Genomic DNA, 21,626 nt, shown 5'->3' with positions numbered 1-21,626 from the left:
CTCGGTGGTCATTTAGTGCCCTCCTCCTCCATTATATGTAAAGGAACTGGGGGTGGGGCTTCATCCTGGTCTTTCCATTTTCTTCCTCCTATACTTACTGCTCTTTTTTTCCCCACATCTAATCTGTACCATCCTTAACCCCCCTGAAAAAATAGTAACAGATTAAAATGGGAGGAGCATTTTATTAGAGTCCAGAAATATCAGCTTTGGGCAGCAGCGGAGGGCAGCTTCACATAACTCTTCATAGGGGGCAGTGGTCGAATCTTTCTGCCAGCCCAGCCCCCCTTGCGGTGCCATAGCCCGCTGGAAGGCCTCTTGCCCAGCCAGCGGTTGCGACCTGCCTTGCCGATGACCCGTTTGTTATGATCGACGTTGGATACTCGGCCGACTGTTGCTATGCACGTTTCCAGCACCTGACAGGGAAAGCAAATGGAAGGGAATGCACAGTCGGGGATAGGGGTTGGGGAGCCTGACAATGTTGAGGGCACCACTTCATAACACTCATTGAAAAGGGAGAGGACAAGGGGAAAGCACAACATGGTTGAACCTAAATGTGGGTCCTACAGTAGAAACTGGGTAGTTAAAAAAGAAAGTCATCCTCCCTATTCCATTATGGGGCCAACTTGACGAGACACACCTAGTCATGTGGCAGAAAAGGACAGATCCAGCTCAAGGCAGTTCCTAGCTTCACAAAACACCTGGGAGCTATCCCAGGAAGGCAAGGGACATTCCAAAAATTCCTCCTTTGCTGATCCCTCCCCCACCAGGACCCACACACACACCTGCATCTGCCTCTTAGAAGGCAGCTGGATAATGGCTGTCCCATTTACCTTCCGAAGCAGCACACCACAAGTCCCTGGGGAAGAAAAATAGTTTTGCCACCCTCCACAGAGAGGAGGCATTGGTGGGGAGAAGGGGAATTTATAAAGGGACCATAGCCAACATGCTGCTCTTGCCTTGCCCTTTAGGAGCAGATACAACAAAGAAGCATGCATGCAATGTTTTAGATCAAAACACAAGCACATCTTCATCCTCATGTTCCTTGTCTTTTTCTGTGCCAGCACCAGATGTAGACCCATGGGTTCAGAGACTTGTGACCTCAGGCACTCCTTGGCCTTTCAAACTCTAAGACCCAGGCAGCTCCTGTTCCCATACCTGCAGCTCGGATATACTGGGCCCCCCGGCCTGGCTCACTTTCCACGTTGTTGATGAGAGTCCCCACAGGCAGGGCCCCAAGAGGATGTGCATCCCCTTCCCGGGCAGCAACTAAAAGACAAAATTTCATCAGCACTAGAACCTTTGCAGCCTCCAGCCCACACATCTGGTAGTCATCTCTCACCTGCCATTCTGCCTATGTGGTTAGAGTTGAGGATTACATCTCCAGCCTGCATGTTCTCTGTGGCAATGATCCAGCGTTTCCGGCTACCTCCAGCAACCAGAGCTATGTCTGCTGACCTGTTCAGGGTGAGGGATAAGTAAGCAATCCATCTAGGTGGTCCCACATCTTCTAAGAAACTACACAGCAGTTATTCAGATCCCATCATCGTCCCACATCCCAAACTTGCCTACAGGGATCATAGCGGACCATGACAACCTTCTCCTCAAAGGGTCCCGGCGAGGTCTCTTGTTCAGGCCGGAAACGAAGAAAGTCAATCATGCGATATCGTTTCTTGTGGCCCCCACCAATACCATGCACTCGGATACGGCCTGTGGTCAGGATAGTTCGGAGACATGTTCTTGGTCAGACTAGTTCAGCTCCCAGCATCGGAAACTGGCCCATCCTCAGCTGTGCTTCTCAGCATTATGGCACAAGCAGAAAATGATAAAAATTTGCTCTAAGCCAGGCGCAGTGGCTCATGCCTGTAACCCTAGCACTCTGGGAGGCCGAGGTGGGTGGATCTCTCAAGGTCAGGAGTTCGAAACCAGCCCGAGCAAGAGTGAGACCCCGTCTCTACTAAAAATAGAAAGAAATTAATTGGCTAACTAAAAATATATAGAAAAAATTAGCCAGGCATGGTGGTGCATGCCTGTAGTCCCAGCTACTCAGGAGGCTGAGGCAGGAGGATTGCTTGAGCCCAGGAGTTTGAGGTTGCTGTGAGCTAGGCTGACACCACGGCACTCTAGCCTGGGCAACAGAGTGAGACTCTGTCAAAAAAAAAAAGGAAAAAAAAAAGAAAGAAAAAAAGAAAGAGAAAAAAAGAGAGAGGCCGGGCGCGGTGGCTCACGCCTGTAATCCTAGCTCTTGGGAGGCCGAGGCGGGCGGATTGCTCAAGGTCAGGAGTTCAAAACCAGCCTGAGCAAGAGCGAGACCCCGTCTCTACTATAAATAGAAAGAAATTAATTGGCCAACTGATATATATATATAAAAAAAATTAGCCGGGCATGGTGGCTCATGCCTGTAGTCCCAGCTACTCGGGAGGCTGAGGCAGAAGGATCGCTCGAGCCCAGGAGTTTGAGGTTGCTGTGAGCTAGGCTGACGCCACGGCACTCACTCTAGCCTGGGCAACAAAGTGAGACTCTGTCTCAAAAAAAAAAAAAAAAGAGAGAAAAGGAAAGAAAGAAAAGAAAAGAAAAGAAAGAAATTAGTTAGCCAACTAAAAATATATATATAGAAAAAAAAAATTAGCCAGGCATGGTGGCACATGCCTGTAGTCCCAGCTACTCGGGAGGCTGAGGCAGAAGGATTGCTTAAGCCCAGGAGTTTGAGGTTGCTGTGAGCTAGGCTGACACCACGGCACTCTAGCCAGGGCAACAAAGTGTGAGACTGTCTCAAAAAAAAAAAAAAAAAAAAAAAAAAAATTTGCTCCAGCACAGTGTACTGGAGCAAAGGGAGGTAGGGCAACACCTACACAAAACTTGGTCAATTGTATAAAGCTTCCAGGTAAAATCTTTTCAAATCATGGAATTCAGTAAGTTTAGAGAGCTATATTAATCATACTCCAATAATTTCAACTGTTACCAAAAAAAAAAAATGTTTTTTCTTTTAAAGACACAGAGTCTCACTATGATGCCCAGGGTGGACTCAAACTTCTGGATCAAGTGATCTTCCTGCTTCAGCCTCCCAAGCAGCTAGGACTACAGGCACATGCCACTGTGCCTGGCTACTATAAATTTTTGAAGTATGTGAAGAAAAATGTCATGACACTTTCTGTGTATGGCCAGTTTTCTTCAACTATTTTTTTTTTTCTGAGACAAGGTCTCACTCTGTCACCCACGCTGGAGTGCAGTTGTATAATCATAGCTCACTGCAGCCTTGAACTCCTGGCCTCAAGAGATCCTCCACTTCAGCCTCTGGAGTAGCAGGGATTACAGGCAAGAACCACTGTGTGTGATTGTATTTAGGGGCACAGACCAGTTCTCTGTTGCTTTGTATTCTAGTCTCTGGCTTCCACGCATATACTATGATATGCAGAAGGAGCCCAATAAATGCTTAATTACATTCCTCTGCCCTACAGGGTATAAATGTGTTAATATACAGGTGTAGGATACTAGCATGTTTTCCTCCCTTTACTGCTTAACACATTAACTGCCATGTGAGTTGTATTTAACTCACACTAGTTTTGACCCCAGGCCTCCTGGAGCATGTATAACTCACACATCTCTTCACCTTGGGAGCAGCGAGAATTATTTTTCAAGTTGCGTACAACTCGTGCACAGAAAACATTTAAAAATAACAAATTTTTCATTAAATCAGAAAGATCATTTTGTTTTCAAAGTTTTTATTCTATGTGTAATAAAACACCATAGCCCTATGGAAAAATTTTTCTAGTGTGGCAGTCAATGTGCTAAAAATCTCTTTGCTCCCACCTGTGTGGTCTCGGCCCCCAGACTTCCTCATCTTCACTGGTTTAATGGTGTACTTGGTACGACTCTTCCAGGACACAAAGTTGGCACTACAAGCTGCAGAAGTAAGGAGTGGGCGGCAGGGGAGTGACACCAAGGCAGAAGGCAATCGGAGGAAGGCATTGTTCATCACCTAGGGGAAAAAAAGAAATCTCTTTCACTTGAAAACTAGTTGAAGGAAAAATATCAGAGAACCCAGAGGGCACAGACCAACTTTAGCTTGTAGCCTAGTTCCTCCTGGAAGTATCCCAGACCAGTTGTTCAAAAACTCTACCCTTTAAATCTTGCATGGATACCAGTGTAGAATGTTTATCCAGATGTGTATGTGATTACCTCTCCTCATCTGATCTTCTCACCTTTAAAGTATTTCTTCAATGAAATGTTATCCCATTGGTTATCTCCTTCCAAATTTGGCTGAAAACTCTCCATCTTCAGGAGTCTTTTCCTTCAACTGCCTTCTCCAGAGCTGGTAACTTCCATACATCCATGCATTACCACTAGCACCCATGGCCTTTTGCCCTCTGTATTATGTTTCTGGGAGTTTTTTCACATATGAATGGAAGGTAGGGATCATTTCTGTCTTGTTCTTTGCAGTAGATTCCCAACATTTCAGAGTAGATTGGTTTGGTTTTGAATTTTATTTTATTTTATTTTTTTTTGAGACAGAGTCTCGCTTTGTTGTCCAGGCTAGAGTGAGTGCCGTGGCGTCAGCCTAGCTCACAGCAACCTCACACTCCTGGGCTCGAGCGATCCTTCTGCCTCAGCCTCCCGAGTAGCTGGGACTACAGGCATGCGCCACCATGCCCGGCTAATTTTTTTTATATACATATGAGTTGGCCAATTAATTTATTTCTATTTATAGTAGAGACGGGGTCTCGCTCTCGCTCAGGCTGGTTTTGAACTCCTGACCTCGAGTAATCCGCCCGCCTCGGCCTCCCAGAGAGCTAGGATTACAGGCGTGAGCCGCCGCACCCGGCCTGGTTTTGAATTTTAAATATGCATCTGCCATACTCTACCATAATCAACCAGAGAGCTGCAGAGGGACAAGACTTACAACTTCTCTTTTCTGTGACTCACCAGTTGCCCACTAAGGACCTTAGGATACCTTCACCTGAGGCCCCTATTCCTGGTACCTTGCCCTGCATTCTCTAATCTTAGCAATAACTCATCCTTTTAGGTATAATATCATAATGATTAAGAGCACAGGCCCTGAGGCCAGACTGCATAGCTCCAACAGTTGGTTTGTAATCCTGGACCGCTTATCAGTTTTCTCATCTGTAAAATGGGAACGATAATAACTTCCTTGTGGAGTGATTGAAAGTTCATTTATTTGAAACATCTATCACTTATGCCTGGCTTATCACAGGCACTCAATCGATGTTAGTTATTACTGAAACCTGTTGAACCGGCGATCTGCAAAGCACTTTCACCTGCGGTATCTGGTCTGATATGCAAGCTAATGTATCTTCGAGACTCATGACCAGACTTGCAACCCCCTCCACGGCAGCCCAAACGGAAACAGCCTTCTTCCTGCTTAAGGTGGATTACCTGGGCGGCGGGGAGCAGACTCGGGACAGGCGTTGCGATGGCCAAGGGCGCCAGGCTCAGGGAGCCCAGAGCGCGGGTCACTGCCAACAGGGCCATAGGTGTAGCCAGGCTTTGCTGGGCTCAGCACGCCACCCTTACCCTTAGCCGGTCTACCCGGCGCTCCCAGATGACGTAAACTGCCCCCAGCGCCGTCTCTTCCCAATAACGTAAAAGGAGGCCGGCAGAGAACTGGAGACCAAGCTGGATGCCTCCTCCTTCCCTCCCCAAACCAGGTCAGAGCCAATCCTCGGGCAGCTCTAAGGTCGCGTGACTAAGGGACAGGCTCCGCCCCTCTGAGCCGTCAAAACAATTGCCTCAAGCGGCAGCCATGATGAATTTAAAGGGGCAGTACTGGCAAGATCGGCAGCCAGACCGACAGATTGCAGGTGAGTCTTTGAGGGTACCTCTGGGGCTGAGGATTGAGGTCCCCGTCACCTCTTATTCCTGCACTCCCAGACAGATGAACAAACTCTCTCCAACCAACCTCACGAAATTCCGGACTGCAAAACTCCGCCCCCCCGCGATTCTTCCCCGCCCCTCGGCGTCCAGACAGACAGACAGACGGCCTGCCCCGCCCCCTGTGCACCGGACTGGCTAGGTGACCTGGGGATTGTCTGGCCGCCGGGTCCTCCCCCGTGACGCGGACCTCAGTCGTCCAACAGCACCTCCCCCCACCCATCTCACTCTATCCCCACCCTGGGCCCCAGGGCAGGTCGACAGCCTGAGACACTCCTCAACCGCATTTCCAGGTCCAGGAGACCAGCTCCCGGCGCCACGTTTCCCTGTGACCCCGCAGCCACTCAGCAGACCTCCTGTTCTTCCCTGCATCATCAGGCATTTGGGAGGCACCCTAAGGTGATTCCTCTCAGAAGCTGTTAGTAGGTGATCGTGACAGAGACAAAGCCCATGGAAGTGACTGGCTGGGAATGACCAGGTCTTCCTCTTCACCCATTCCCAGACACGCCCCTTGCCGCAGGTGTCTGATTAAATCTCTTGCTCCCTTACAGGGAGAAAGAAACTGCCCAGCCCTGGAGTGGGAGGCTGGCTTGGGGAAGGAGAAGGGACATTGGCGTCTTTGAAGACATGTAGGCAGAGGGAGTGAGGGAGTATGTTTGTCCTGGGTAGGGCTCTGTGCCAGGTCCTCTGGGTGGCTGTGAAGTGGTGAGAGAGGGGGTGGGAATGCTGGACTTCTGGACTTTGGGCAGGGCAGAGCCTTCTGAGTCGCTGGCTGCTGAGCAGAGTTTCTTCCGGACTGCGGCCTGAGTGCCTCAGCCAAGGGCTCTGCTCACAGGTAAGAGGACTTCAAAAATGAGAAACAGGCCCTTTTGAGGAAATAGGAAGACAGTCTGAATCCTGGGGGGGCTGGAAAGTATGGGTTGAAGGCTAGTAGCAAAAGAGGCAGGGCTAACCAGGTTTGGAGATGCTGGGCTTAGTTCCATGGGTGACACAGCCTGAAGACCTTGTGCCTTCTGAGGCCCTCTCATCTGGATACCTCAAACGAAGGCTCCTGTTTTCTTTTCCCTTTCTTCTCTGATTTAGTTTTGAAACATCTATCTATCTTTCTTTCTCTCTCTCTCTCTCTCTCTTCTTTTTTTGTCTTGCTCTGTCACCCAGGCTAGAGTGCAGTGGCATCACACAGCTCCCTGAAACCTCAAACTGCTGGGCTAAAGCAATCCTGCTGCCTCAGCCTCCCAAGTAGCCGGGACTACAGGCTCACGCTACTGCACCCAGCTAATTTTTCTATTTTTAGTAGAGATAGGTCTCGCTCTTGCTCAGGCTGGTCTCAAACTCCTGAGCTCAAGAGATCCTCCTGCCTCAGCCTCCCAGAGTGCTAGATTGTATGAGCCACTGCATCTGGTCTCTTCCCTTTTTTCTAACCCCCTGCACCATTTTCTGCGTATCTCCTGTCTACTTAACCCTATTCCCTTTGCAGCTCTCCCATCCACACTCCATGATCCCTTGATTCCTTTTCTAACCCAAGCTCTCTCTCCAACTCCTTTTCTAAGTCCTGAATCCCTCTGCTAGTTCTAAGCAACTTTGTTCTTTCTATAGTCTTTATTTAAGTCAATTCATATTCCTCTCTTTTTGCCCACAATCTTAGCTTTGTGTTTAGTGATGTAGGCTCCCTCCCTGCTGATCACTTTCTCTCTCTCCAGCTAAGTCACAGGGTCACCCATACTTTTGTCCCTTCATTTGTATCCATACCACCCTCTAATCAAGTTGCTCAGCCTCTGTGTCTCATCTTTACCCTAGCTGAACTCTGTTATTTCTCCCTAGACTGGGTGACTTCTCCCTGGCCAGGATGTCAGGCCTGGTGTTGGGGCAGCGTGATGAACCTGCAGGGCACCGGCTCAGCCAAGAAGAGATCCTGGGGAGCACTCGGCTCGTGAGCCAAGGGCTGGAGGCCCTACACAGTGAACACCAAGCTGTGCTGCAAAGTCTGTCCCAAACCATTGAGTGTCTGCAGCAGGGAGGCCACGAGGAAGGGCTGGTACATGAGAAGGCCCGGCAACTGCGCCGTTCTATGGAAAACATCGAGCTCGGGCTAAGTGAGGCCCAGGTGAGAGGGCGGAGGTGGTGCCAAGTGGTCTGGGGTGGATGGAGGAGCAGTTGTCTGATTGGATGTTTGGAGTCACTTGGGATCACCTTGTCCTGGACGCTTGCATTCTTTCAGTAAATATGTATTTACTACTCTGTGCCAGGAACTCTTTGGGGCACTGGAAACACATCACTGAACACAGCAGTAAAAATCTTTGCATCTTGGAGCTTGCTTTCTAGCTGGGGGAGACAGATGATACACAAGTAAATAAGTAAAAGATTCACTATGCCAGAGTGCTAATTGCTAAGGATAAAGCCATAAAAATAGGGCAGGTGTGGTGGCTCACGCTTGTTATTTTAACACTTTGGGAGGTCCAGGCAGGAAGATTGCTTGAGGCCAGGAGTTTGAGACCAGACTGGGCAGCATAGTGAGACCTTGTTCCTAAAAAAAATAAAAATTAGCCGGGCGTGATGGTGCACACCTATAGTCTCAGCTACTCAAAAGGCTGAGGCAGGAGGATCGCTTGAGCCTGGGAGTTTGAGATTGCTGTGAGCTATTATGGCACCACTGCACACCAGCAGCCTGGGTGACAGAATGAGACCTTGTCTCAAAAATAAAGAAAGAGAAAAATCCTAGCACTCTGGGAGGCCAAGGTAGGCGGATTGCTCAAGGTCAGGGGTTTTGAAACCACCCTGAGCAAGAGCGAGACCCCGTCTCTACTATAAATAGAAAGAAATTAATTGGCCAACTAATATATATGGAGAAAATTAGCTGGGCATAGTGGCACATGCCTGTAGTCCCAGCTACTCGGGAGGCTGAGGCAGGAGGATTGCTTAAGCCCAGGAGTTTGAGGTTGCTGTGAGCTAGGCTGATGCCACGGCACTCACTCTAGCCTGGGCAACAAAGTGAGACTCTGTCTCAAAAAAAAAAAAAAAAAAGAAAGAAAGAAATAGAAAAAGAAAGCAAGCAGAGAAGGAAGCCAGGCATGGGAGGCCGAGACAAGAGGATTGCTTGAGCTCAGGAATTCAATACCAGCCTGAGCAAGGGTGAGACCCAATCTCTACCAAAAAGAAAAGAGAAAAAACAAAAAAAAAGCAGAGAAGGAGACTAGGGAGTATGGAGAGAGGTGACATTTGGGCAAACATTTGAAGATGAGGGAATGCAGTAAAAAGGGGCAGAGTGTCTTAAGCGGAGAGAACAGTAAGTGTAAAGGCCCTGAATTGGGGCCTGCCTGGTGAGTTCAATGAACAGCGAGAGGCCAGTCAGGCTGCAGAGAGTGAATGAGGGGAAGCAAAGGCGGAGAGGGAGACAGATCATGTGAAACTTGTAGGCTATCATGAGGACTTTGGTTTTACTTTTAGTGAGTTGGAAATTATTGGAATGTTTTGAGAAGATGAGTGATATGGTCTGACTTGACGTCATCTGGCTGCTGGGTTGAGAATAGACTCTAGGGGAACAGGAGCAGAAACAGGGAGGCCAGTGAGGAGGCTATGGTAGTAATCCAGTTGGGTATCGATAGTGGCTTGGTTTTGGGTGATGGCGATGGAGGTGGTGAGCGAGTGGATTCAGGATATATTTTTGAAGGTAGAGCCATTGCTACTACCCCCACCTCCTGGCTCCTCTCTGCCCCTATTAGTCTTGCCACCTCCTAGCAGGCTCCCTTCCTTCCTATCCTTGAACACTCCCATCCAGAGTCTGGAGTTCATGGGATGTGCCCACCTAGGTAATGCTGGCTCTAGCCAGCCACCTGAGCACAGTGGAGTCAGAGAAACAGAAGCTTCGGGCTCAGGTGCGACGGCTGTGCCAGGAGAACCAGTGGCTCCGGGACGAGCTGGCGGGCACCCAGCAGCGGCTACAGCGCAGTGAACAGGCTGTGGCTCAGCTGGAGGAGGAAAAGAAGCACCTGGAGTTCCTGGGGCAGCTGCGGCAGTATGACGAGGATGGACACACTGCGGTAAGCATGCGCAGGCAAAGCTGTCTGGAGGACAGGCAGCTGGGAGTTACTGCAAACGTGGGGGCAATGGCCTCGTCATCCTCGGGCCAGCAGCTCTGCCCAATGGGGAAACAATATTCACTCATTCAATCAACATTTAATTAAATACCAACTGTGTGCCAAGCACTGTGCACTCCACTGGGGAATGGGGCAGAGTTCTTGCTCTCATAATTATAGGTTTGTGAGGGGAGACAGATATGCATCTGGAAAATTCCAATCCAGAATCCTCAGTGCTACCACTAGGGAAAGCATAGCCCAGTTGAGCAATGACTCTATGCAGCAGAAGAAGATGTGTGTAGGAAAGGATAAAGAACTATAAAGGAGAGTTCTTGTGTTCTTGAGTTTATAATGTACCTGTAGGGAACGAGGCTTACACATGAGAATATGTCTGAGACAACACAAAGCAGCAAGTGCTCAGTGATGGAGTGGTGCAGTCAATGTGGGAGGAATTCCAAGGAGATAGGTCCCTGAGGGCTGGAATGGTCTGAGAAGGATTCACAGAGGGGGTAGGGTACAAGGATGTGTAGGATTTAGGTTGGATTTCTCATTCAAATGGATTAGGAGTTGGTTAGGAATGGGATGGACTTTGAAGGATTATAGGAAGAGGGAAGAGCTTTCTAGACTGGAGGTGGAGGTGTTATAGATAAGGCTCAGGGGCTGGAAAGTTTGTCCCAGGGAAAGTGAAGAGATGTTTTGCATAGGACACATTGGTGGCGCTGGGTAGGAGGGTTGGAGGTATTTTTATAAGGCTGCAGTTCCTAATAGGGAAAAGATATTTTCCCAGTGTGGAAGCAGTGAGGGCTGGGCACTAAGTCTAGAATGAGCAGTGGTAGATGATGGGCACAAGGCTGAACTAGACACTTTGTGTACGTGTCAATAAGATCAGACACACTCCCTCCCTCAGGAGAGACAGGACAGACATATAATCAATGTAAACACACAGGAATCAGCACAGGGCTGTAATTATAAGAGTTGAGGGGGAGACTGAGGGTAGTTAGGAAGGAAACCTTCTAGATGTAAAAGAAGGAAAGGTCATGCTATTTTGTCCAGAGCTGCTCTGGCTGTTACAAACAAGAGAGGCCTGAGCTTTGCTAGGCCAGATGCTGGCTTTCCCAGCGACAGAGTCAGGAACAAGGCTCTTTTCCTACGTCCCATCTGTCAGTGATTTCATGGCTTAGAGAGGCCCCTGAAGAGGCCACTGGGGATATCTTGGCCCTTACATGCTGCTTCTTCCCTTCTAGGAGGAGAAGGAAGGCGATGCCTCCAAGGATTCCCTGGATGACCTCTTCCCCAATGAGGAGGAAGAGGACCCTAGCAATGGCTGTGAGTCTGTCTCTGGAGATGGAGGATGAAGAGGGGCAGCAGGAGGATGGTTCCAGCTGTGGCCCATCGTGTACACAAGATGCTCACCATTCAGAAATAGGTCTCTACTTCCTTTGGAGGTGGGGCACAGGCTGGGCTAGTACTTTGATTTCCTCAGTGTCCCCCTTATTCATCAACATTTATTAAACACTTAATATGTGGCAGGCACTGTGCTAGGTAGGAGGTATACCGAGATGAAAATGACAGGTCTTGCCAGTAAGGAGTTCACAGTCTAGTGGGAAAATGACCCTGAGATGGGAAAGCATGAGCTCCTCAAGGGAAAGAATCAGGTCTGTCTCATCTTCGTATACCTGGGACAGCCCCTGGTTCATGCTTATTGAATAAATGTTTGCTGAATGAATGAATTACTGGGTTACAAATGGGATTGTGATAGGCACAGGTACAAAGGAATGGATAAAAGAATAAAAGTTGAGGCAGGTCTTGATTGAGAGCTCACTGCGGGGTGGGCACAGGTATGGAACAAGACATGGAGAAGGAAGTGGGGAGTGCAGACAGCAAAAGAGAGAGGAAGACTCTTCTGAGGAAGTCTCTTGTTCGTTTTCTGGGATGTTTTAGTGTCTCGTGGCCAGGGCTCTGCAGCAGCCCAGCAGGGTGGATATGAGATTCCAGCAAGGTTGCGTACATTACACAACCTGGTGATCCAGTATGCTGCCCAGGGTCGCTATGAGGTTGCCGTGCCACTCTGTAAGCAGGCACTGGAGGACCTGGAGCGCACATCTGGCCGTGGCCACCCTGATGTTGCTACCATGCTCAACATCCTCGCTTTGGTGTATCGGTGAGTACTGCCCTCCTCCATCAGCCAGAATCTTCTCTGCATTTCCACCTTGGTCCTCCTTTGGCTCCCATTCTACCTTTCCACAGGTAGGTTACCTCTCCTCTCTGCTGGGCCTCCTAGCTATACCCAACTAGGGTGCTTCCTTATGTACCAGAACACTCACTTCTTCTATACCCTAGCCCTTGACCTAGAAAATAGTCATCTTTCAGGCTCTTTGCTCCTCCAGTTTCTCTTTTGGGCAACGTCTCTTTCTCTGTTTCTATCTCCTGCTTCCTATGACTTGTGGCCTCCTCTTGGGATGGCAGTGCTCTGCACTGTGGTATGAGTGTGTCAGTGAAGCCCTCTCACTGCCTGCACCAGGCATCCTATCTCCCCATGGAAGTCCCTAATGCCAAAGGATGGAGGGGAGGAGATAGATGTCTTGGAGGCAGAGTTCAGGGTAACCCTTGTCACTTTTGTCCTCTTCCAGGGACCAGAATAAGTATAAGGAAGCTGCCCACCTGCTGAATGATGCCCTCAGTATCCGGGAGAGTACCCTGGGCCGGGACCACCCTGCTGTCAGTATTCCTTGCCTGCATCTCCCTCATTGCTCTTTTGATCTCTCTTAGCTTGTCAATCTGTTGCCCTCAGGCAACTTAGTAGGGGTGCTTAGAAAGGAGGCATGAGAACTTAGTCCTCCAAGGCACTGTCCAGCGATCCTAGTGGTTCTCAATTCTCTGAGACTTAATGACTCCTTTTTATTATTTATTTATTTATTTATTTATTTTGAGGCAGAGTCTCACTCTGTTGCCCTGGCTAGAGGGCCGTGGTGTCAGCCTAGCTCACAGCAACCTCAAACTTCTGGGCTTAGGTGATCCTCCTGCCTCAGCCTCCCGAGTAGCTGGGATTACAGGCATGTGCCACCATGCCCAGCTAATTTTTTCTATGTATTTGTAGTTGGCCAATTAATTTCTCTCTATTTTTAGTAGAAACGGGGTCTCACTCTTGCTGAGGCTGGTTTCGAACTCCTGATCTTGAGGGATCCACCTGCGTCGGCCTCCCAGAGTGCTAGGATTTACAGGCGTGAGCTACCCCGCCTGGCCAATGACTCCTTTTTATTTATTTATTTATTTATTTATTTTTTTTGAGACAGAGTCTCACTTTGTTGCCCAGACTAGAGTGAGCCATGGCATTAGCCTAGCTCACAGCAACCTCAAACTCCTGGGCTCAAGTAATCCTGCTGCCTCAGCCTCCCCAGTAGCTGGGACTACAGGCATGCACTACCATGCCTGGCTAATTTTTTTTTTCTATATATATTAGTTGGCCAATTAATTTCTTTCTATTTATAGTAGAGATGGGGTCTCGCTCTAGCTCAGGCTGGTTTCGAACTCCTGACCTCGAGCAATCCGCCCACCTCAGCCTCCCAGAGTGCTAGGATTACAGGCGTGAGCCACCGCGCCCGGCCCAATGACTCCTTTTTATAGTGAATATTTTCCTGAATTTTAATTCATAAATGATATATCCTACCTCCACATATGATTTCCAAAAATGTTAATGATACCCTAATTAATCTAAAAGAGAAACAAGGAAAGTAACTTATAATAACACAACATATACAATATAAGATAAAATATAATACAATAATAGCTGTATTAAATACAACCCTGCTAGAAGAAATAACAAAGAGTCTGATAAATAATGAATAACTTTGGATTTAAAAGAAGACCAGTAAGCCATTCCATATAAGAAGTATTAATACTAGAGTTGGGCGCAGTGGCTTGCACCCATTGTCGCAGATACTTGGGAGGCTGAGGTGAGAGGATCGCTTGAGCCCAGAAGTTCAAGACCAGCCTGATCAGCATAGCAAGACCCTGTCTCTAAAAAAAATTTTTTAAAGTACTAGAAAAATGAAAGACCAGAAGTATGGGTAGAGGCTCAATTAAAATGCAGTGTTCTTCCAACATCTGCCTACTAAAAAAAAAAAAAAATAAAATAAAATAAAATAAAATGCAGTGTTTACATGGTGAACTATTCTAGGGGAAAAAAAAGAAAAAAGTTAAAAAAAGAAAAGTTAGAAAATAAAAAACAAAAAAAAAGAAAAAAAATGCAGTGTTATAGTAAGCTATCACAGACCAGATTTATTTGTATATAATGAGAGAAAGACAGGTAGCCTTAAGTTGTATAAGATAAGAGAAAGAGAGAGTTAGCCTTAAGTCAGCATAGCATACCAGGGCAAATGATAGATTTTCAAAGTAGAGAAAATGAAAAATAAGATACTTTTAAAAATGAGCCATATGAAAGTAATCCCCTATGATGTGATATGATGGGTAGGGATGATCTATCTCACAAAACATAACTCCTATCTTGATATCCCACCAAATGTCAAAGTTTACATTCAGTGTTTGAATGTCTGGCAGTGTCTTTCTTTGCCTATCCAAAGGTAATAAATAGTGCTCCCAATCTTCATGGCAACCTCCCCAAAAAAATCTTGAGAAATTTCTAAAAATCCCCCTAGAGGGCGATACCACTCCATAAAGCCTCAGAGCCATCCTATTCAGCAGTTTCCCCTCCCCTCAGCCTCTGTCTCTTGCGGTTGTGCAATGTGGGGTCCTGCTGTACAAATAGGGGAACACTCAGATTCCCATAGGTCCTTTGCAGCATCAGTGTCTGATGGGGACAGGTCTCTCTTCATAGGTGGCTGCCACACTCAACAATCTGGCTGTGCTCTACGGCAAAAGAGGCAAATACAAGGAGGCAGAGCCATTATGCCAGAGGGCACTGGAGATTCGAGAAAAGGTACCCATGCCCTCTCTCCATTCTTCCCTTGCTGCTGTAATCCCTTCTCCACATCTCTCATCTGGTCTGACCCTTCTCCCTCACTTCTTTTTTTCTCATCTGCCTATCTCTGCCTCATTTGTTCTTCCATCATTCCCTTCCCTCTGCTGTCCACTTGTGCATGCATGTGTACAAACACACACATGTGTACATGTGCACACACGTAATCATAGCCATTTATTACTCCTTTGCTCCCTTTCAGGTCCTGGGCACTGACCACCCAGATGTGGCAAAGCAGCTGAACAACCTGGCTCTGTTGTGCCAGAACCAGGGCAAGTATGAGGCTGTGGAACGCTACTACCAGCGGGCACTGGCCATCTATGAGGGGCAGCTGGGGCTGGACAACCCTAATGTAGCTCGGACCAAGAACAACCTGGTAAGGAAGGGAAGGACAAAGTGGGTGGAAGGAGGAAAAGGGAAAGGCCACCTGGCTCCTGGAATTGGGAAGCAGGATAATCTGGAGCACTATTCTTGTCAACTTTGTACCCATCTCTGGGGCTACCTTTGGGATGAGGGGTCTGCTTCATTTCAGTGGCAGAAGTTCCCTTGAGAGTGGGATGAAAATACCCTTGATGCTGTAGATAGGAAAGAAGGTGTGAGGAGGATCTCTGGGGAGAGTTACAGAGACACCAAGAAATGGAACTCCCTGAACTTAGCTAAGACCTTTCTTCCTTCTGTATTTTTGCCTTTGTGCCTCCCAGGCTTCCTGTTACCTGAAACAGGGTAAATATGCTGAGGCTGAGACACTATACAAAGAGATCCTGACCCGTGCTCACTTGCAGGAGTTTGGGTCTGTGGATGGTGAGTGGTGAGGGCCTGGGGAGAGGGCTGCAGGGAGGTAAAGAAATGCAGACTACAAATTAGCCACACAACTAAAAATAGAAAAAAATTAGCTGGGCATGGTGGTGTGTGCCTGTAGTCCCAGCTACTCGGGAGGCTGAGTCAGGAGGATTGCTTGAGCCCAGGAGTTTGAGGTTGCTGTGAGCTAGGCTGACACCACGGCACTCTAGCCCAGGCAACATGGTGAGACTCTATCTCAAAAAAAAGAAATGCAGACTAAAGGTGAGGGGTTAGGCCACAGTGGTTCTCAGGGGGAGCTAGACCCCTTTCATCCAGCCTTGTCAGCCACTGGATCCTGGTTCCCCCTGTACTGCCCAGCTCCATCTCTAACCTCCCTATCCAACCCCATATATTACCTCTAGGCGACCACAAGCCCATCTGGATGCATGCAGAGGAGCGAGAGGAAATGAGCAAAGTGAGTTGGGTGGCAGCCTGGGAAGCCTGACACTATTGGGGTCTCTGTCTTACTCTGTGCATTAGCCCAGCTGCTTCCCACCTAGCACCAGCCCCAGATGTGTAGTGCCTTTCCCAACCCAGCCTGTACATTAGCCCCATGCCAGCTTATACCCAGCATCTCTTTCTTTTCATCTCTGACTCCCTCTCCTCCCCTTGACCCCATCCTACAGAGCCGGCACCGTGAGGGCAGCACACCCTATGCTGAGTATGGAGGTTGGTACAAGGCCTGCAAAGTGAGCAGGTGAGCTGCCAGTGAAAAGCTGGCTTGGCCTCCAATGCCCTCCATCCAAGCCCTGATCCCAGCCTCTTAGACCTTTTTCCTTCTTTCCTTGATCTTCTCTCGACCTTAGCTATGCTCCTTCTCTTTCCTGGTTTCTTCTGTTATCCCATGTTCTCTTCCTTCCTTGGTCTCATTCCCCACAGTCCCACAGTGAACACTACGCTGAGAAACCTAGGAGCTCTCTACAGGCGCCAGGGAAAGCTGGAGGCAGCTGAGACTCTGGAAGAATGTGCCCTGCGTTCCTGGAAACAGGTCAGAAACCTGCATGGGAAGGAGGTCTAAGGAGGAGGGGTCCTGGGGACAAGGGACCACTGAGGCTTCTTGTAAGTCTCCTAAAAATAAGAGGAAGCTGGGTGTGGTGTCCCATGCCCATAATCCCACCACTTTGGGAGGACAAGGCAGGAGGATTGCTTGAGCCCAAAAGTTCAAGGGCAACATAGTAAGACCCTGTCTGTAAAAACAGAAAAAAAAAATGAGCCAGACATGGTGGTGTGCGCCTGTAGTCCCAGCTACTCGGAAGGCTGAGACAGGAGGATCGCTTGAACCTGGGAGTTTGAGGTTGCAGACACTAAGCCATAGCCACTCTAGCCTGGGTGACAGAATGAGACCCTGTCTCAAAAGAAAGAAAGAAAGAAAGAGAGAGAGAGAGAGAGAGAGAGAGAGAGAGAGAGAGAGAGAGAGAGAGAGAGAGAGAGAGAGAGAGAGAGAGAGAGAGAGAGAGAGAGAGAGAGAGAGAGAGAGAGAGAGAGAGAGAGAGAGAGAGAGAGAGAGAGAGAGAGAGAGAGAGAGAGAGAGAGAGAGAGAGAGAGAGAGAGAGAGAGAGAGAGAGAGAGAGAGAGAGAGAGAGAGAGAGAGAGAGAGAGAGAGAGAGAGAGAGAGAGAGAGAGAGAGAGAGAGAGAGAGAGAGAGAGAGAGAGAGAGAGAGAGAGAGAGAGAGAGAGAGAGAGAGAGAGAGAGAGAGAGAGAGAGAGAGAGAGAGAGAGAGAGAGAGAGAGAAAGAAAGAAAGAAAGAAAGAGAAGCTGAAGAAGAAGGCAAAAGGAGGAGAAGAGAATGAGGCAGTCTTGTAGGCGGATGTGGTTGTTTAAGTAAGTATGTTCTTATCTCCCACCTGCCCTTTGTAGTTTGGACTCTAAGTTCAAGATTCCCTTCACTAAATGGGGTTATAAAGGGGAAATCTTCCCCTTTCATAAGAAGGGATATGGGTGGTATAGGGTGATGGGAGTGAGGTTGAGGACAGTCTTGAGTCAAAGTTTCTCAAATTGTGTGTCTCATTAGTAGGTTGTGAAATCAATTCATTGTGAGCTATGGCTAAAAACATACATGGATCTCTATACAGGAATGCACTGTAAATAGGAAAGGTATTACTCCTGTAGGTGTATACTGGGACATCACAAGGAAAAAATGTTTCCCTTGCAGTAGCTGATGGTGAAAAAAAGTTTAAAAGCCCCATCCAGAGGAGTTAAGCAGTAGGAAGTTCTAGGTACTTCCTTTTCCTTTCAGGGCACTGACCCTATCAGCCAGACCAAGGTGGCAGAGCTACTTGGGGATGGTGACAGAAGGACCTCCCAGGAAGGCCCTGGGGACAGTGTGAGGTTTGAGGGAGGTGAAGATGCTTCTGTGGCTGTCGAGTGGTCAGGGGTAAGTCTAACCGTTGCCTCTTGATTTCCTGCTGGTGGTGGTAAGAGGCTCTGAGCCTGCCTTTCTCTGGGCTCTTGTGGAATATGGGGGCATATTGTCCCTATTCTATTAGTACATTCCTTCAGGGGTATTTCTGGGAGCCAGTTTTGACAGGGCTCTTGTTTTTAATCACTGGGTTTTGGGGTTGGGGGATGTGTGCAGAATAAATAGCAGGAATAGACCCAGAAACCAGTCTTTGTGGGATCCTCTTAGCTTCCATTGCTCATTCCTCTCTGCCAGGATGGCAGTGGGACCCTGCAGAGGAGTGGCTCTCTTGGCAAGATCCGGGATGTGCTTCGTAGAAGCAGCGAACTCCTGGTGAGGAAACTCCAGGGGACAGAGCCTCGGTCCTCCAGGTACACAATGAAGTTGAGATATGGCAAAGCAGGCAAGTAAGCTCTTACCTTCAACTCTTCTTGGCCTCTGATCTCTGGAGGAGAAGTATCTTGGAGAGAAACATGGAGGAGGTCAACAGGATGGCCATGGAGAGAGAGTTCGGCAGTATGGGTGCCCCAGTGGGGTGGGAGATGAAGGTACCTGAGGAGATGCTGGTTCTTAATACAGATAAGAGTGGGATAGGAGGGGACAGAGGGTAGACAATGATTGGATACTGTGTGGCAGTGCCCAAGAGGCCCACAGCTTTAGGGACATTCAAGAGGAAAAGAGGAGGCCTCAATTCTTTATTTTTCCATTGTAGCAGCAACATGAAGCGAGCGGCCTCCTTGAACTATCTGAACCAACCCAGTGTTGCACCCCTCCAGGTGAGAGCAGTACTTGTGAGCATGTTGGTGGGCGAGAGAGAAAGGACGGCTAGCAAGATCACCCAGTGGGATTAGGGAAGCAGGGAAAGTCATCTGGCATAAAAGGGGATTAGAGTCATTAAGGAATCAGGTCCCCAGTGCTTGTTGGGTGCAGTGACCACCAAGGGATAGTTTCAGGCCAGATGTTAGTAGCGAATAAGTTAATCAGGAGGGAAATAGTAATCGATATTCTTTAAACTGTTACTTTGAAATTATGAATAATTCAAGAATGAGGCCAGGCACCATGGCTCATGCCTGTAATCCTAGCACTCCATAAGGCTAAGGCAAGAGGATCTCTTGACCTCAGGAGTTGGAGACCAGCCTCAGCAAGAGTGAGACCTTGTCTCTACCAAAAATAGAAAAAATTAGCCAGGCGTGGTGGCGCAAGCCTGTAAGCCTCAGCTACTTGAGAGGCTGAGATAGGAGGATTGCATGAGCCCGGGAATTTGAGGTTGCTGTGAGCTAGGCTGACGGCATGGCACTATAGCCTGGGCAACAGAGCAAGACTCTGTCTTAAAAAAGGAGGGGGTGGCCAGGTGGGGTGACTCACGCCTATAGTCCTAGCACTCTGGGAGTGGGAGGATCACTCGAGGTCAGGAGTTCAGGACCAACTTGAGCAAGAGCGAGACCCTGTCTCTACTAAAAATAGAAAGAAATTAACTGGACAACTAAAAATATATGGAAAGAATTAGCTGGGCATGGTGGTGCATGCCTGTAGTCCCAGCTACTCAGGAGGCTGAGGCAGAAGGATTGCTTGAGCCCAGGAGTTTAAGGTTGCTGTGAGCTAGGCTGATGCCATGGCACTCTAGCCTGGGCAACAGAGCAAGCCTCTGTCTCAAAAAAAAAAAAAAAAAAAATCCAAAAATGATTTGGGGTAGGGCATGGTGGCTCACGCCTATAATCCCAACACTTTGTGAGGCTGAGATGGAAGGATGACTTGAGTCCAGGAGTTCAAGACCAGCCTGGGCAACACAGCTAGACCTCATCTCTACAAAAACCGAAAAAAATTAACCAGGTGGGGTGGTGCATGCCTGAAGTCCCAGCTACTTGGGAGGCTGAGGCAAGAGGATCACTTGGGCCCAGGAGTTCAAGGATACAGTGAGCTATGATCTCACCACTGCACTGCAGCCTGGGCGACAGAGGGATATCTGTTTCTGGAAAAGAAAAAGAAAAGAATGATTTGGGGATACTAACTGTTTTTCCTCCTGCAGTCACCATACTCCTTACCTTGGGGCTTAGTGGTAGATGAGAAGGGGGGAAAAAAGTACTAAATAATCTCCATTTGAGAGAACAGTCATGATAGTCTAATAGCAAATGACCATTTATGTCAACATAGACAAAGTGTACACCAGTATTTATGTGGCTCTTCCAGGTAGTTTCTCCACCAGATTGTGGCCTTCTGGAAATTGCCAGCAGAGGCTATACAAAAGCCAAATGCCCCAGAACTTGGAGTTGAGGTTATAGGCGCAATCCTAGGTCCAGAGATCAACTATAGTCATGGGATGGATGGACAGTCTTTGGGAGGTTGAGGTCCCTGGGCTAATGGGGTGGTGGTGTCTGTTTCAGGTCTCCCGGGGCCTCAGTGCGAGCACTACGGACCTCTCTTCAAGCAGCTGACATTCAACCCAACCCCCAGGTCTGCTGGGTCCCCCCACAGTCCTCACAGCATTCCCCATTGCTCCTGGCTCTTACCCACCCCAAGGTGGGACAGTGAAGGGGGAGCAGTTTAACCAGAAGATTGCTGCTGCCTTTAGGGTCTCAGCTCCCTCCTCAGGAATCCCCCTTAGGCAATAGCCCTCAGGATACCCTCTCCTCACCCTGTGGTCTTCTAGAGTAGCTAGCTCTGAGGCCCCCAAGGTGGGTAAGAAGCAGGTATACACCTCAGAGATGCAGCCTGCTCCTGGCTTTTCTGGCAGAGGGTTTGGGGTTGGCCAGCCAAGCAGCCTTGGTCTGACCTCTCCTGTTCTGCCTCTCTGCTGCCTCACTTCAGGTCCATGTATTTCACTTTTCTTAAATAAAAGAATCAGGTAACCTTTCTGCTGCTTGAGTCCGGATTGAAGAGGATAGGAAGCAAGGGTTGTGTTGGGGCCCTTCACAGGAGGGCAAGGGGCAGTGATGGATGGGGCGACAGGAGGAGTGTTGATTCTTGGATCTTTCCTCTCTTCCTCCACTTGTTTGTATCCTCTCCAGCAGGGCCTGTAGCAAGGCATCTGGGGGATGGGGAAGGAGGCCCACAACTCAAGGAGAAGGTGCTGAGGACTGGGTTGTCAGGGACATGTGGTGGCCATGTGGCAGGACCCTGGAGTCCTGGCGCCACTTCTCCTGGCTGTGAGGCCCTCTGTGGCTGCCCCTCCTCCTCCCAGCTGCTTGGGGGAAGGGAAGTCTAAGCAGGCCTGGGGGGCCCTTTGGAGCCAGAGGGGAGACAAGGCATTATCCATCCCCTCTCAGCATATCCTGGAGGCCTGAGCAGCAGCTGGGGCCCATCTTCTGAAGCTTGACTCCTCCTGACCGCCTCCTACACCCCTTGCTGCTTTCACAACAAAGAAAGAATGTGGGGGTGGTGGCGCTAGGGGTGGGGGGTGGGGTGCCTGGAACAAGAGCTGTGCTGGGCCTCCCCACAGCTGGAGTTGGCCATGCC

General features: G+C 48.8%; 2 protein-coding genes across 4 annotated transcripts; one reads left to right on the top strand and one right to left on the bottom strand.

Moving 5' to 3' along the window:
• Positions 1 to 162: 162 nt before the first annotated feature.
• MRPL2 (mitochondrial ribosomal protein L2) lies at positions 163 to 5,586 on the bottom strand. The gene is made up of 7 exons (XM_012773155.3): positions 5,392 to 5,586; positions 3,808 to 3,976; positions 1,566 to 1,707; positions 1,340 to 1,455; positions 1,156 to 1,266; positions 783 to 856; positions 163 to 413 (listed from the first exon to the last, which is right to left on the bottom strand). Exons 1-7 carry the CDS (start codon positions 5,485 to 5,487, stop codon positions 201 to 203), a joined length of 921 nt encoding a protein of 306 aa, XP_012628609.1. The 5' UTR covers positions 5,488 to 5,586; the 3' UTR covers positions 163 to 200.
• A 51-nt stretch (positions 5,587 to 5,637) lies between these two features.
• Positions 5,638 to 21,024, top strand: KLC4 (kinesin light chain 4). Of its 3 annotated transcripts, XM_012773151.3 has the most exons (17): positions 5,638 to 5,816; positions 6,180 to 6,285; positions 7,708 to 7,990; positions 9,693 to 9,923; positions 11,204 to 11,285; positions 11,901 to 12,120; positions 12,590 to 12,677; positions 14,794 to 14,895; positions 15,137 to 15,310; positions 15,636 to 15,735; positions 16,137 to 16,189; positions 16,401 to 16,471; positions 16,654 to 16,762; positions 18,012 to 18,149; positions 18,429 to 18,544; positions 18,886 to 18,949; positions 20,555 to 21,024. In XM_012773151.3, exons 1-17 carry the CDS (start codon positions 5,759 to 5,761, stop codon positions 20,603 to 20,605), a joined length of 2,046 nt encoding a protein of 681 aa, XP_012628605.1. In that variant the 5' UTR covers positions 5,638 to 5,758; the 3' UTR covers positions 20,606 to 21,024. The 3 variants fall into 3 exon arrangements, with proteins under 3 accessions (XP_012628605.1, XP_012628606.1, XP_012628607.1); XM_012773152.3 differs by lacking the exon at positions 6,180 to 6,285 and having other exon boundaries at positions 5,762 to 5,816; XM_012773153.3 differs by lacking the exons at positions 5,638 to 5,816; positions 6,180 to 6,285 and adding an exon at positions 6,625 to 6,721.
• Positions 21,025 to 21,626: the final 602 nt, after the last annotated feature.

Source organism: Microcebus murinus, chromosome 5, assembly GCF_040939455.1.
Source record: "Microcebus murinus isolate Inina chromosome 5, M.murinus_Inina_mat1.0, whole genome shotgun sequence".
Taxonomy (NCBI): Eukaryota; Metazoa; Chordata; class Mammalia; order Primates; family Cheirogaleidae; genus Microcebus; species Microcebus murinus.
This window is presented reverse-complemented; position numbering and strand designations above follow the sequence as displayed.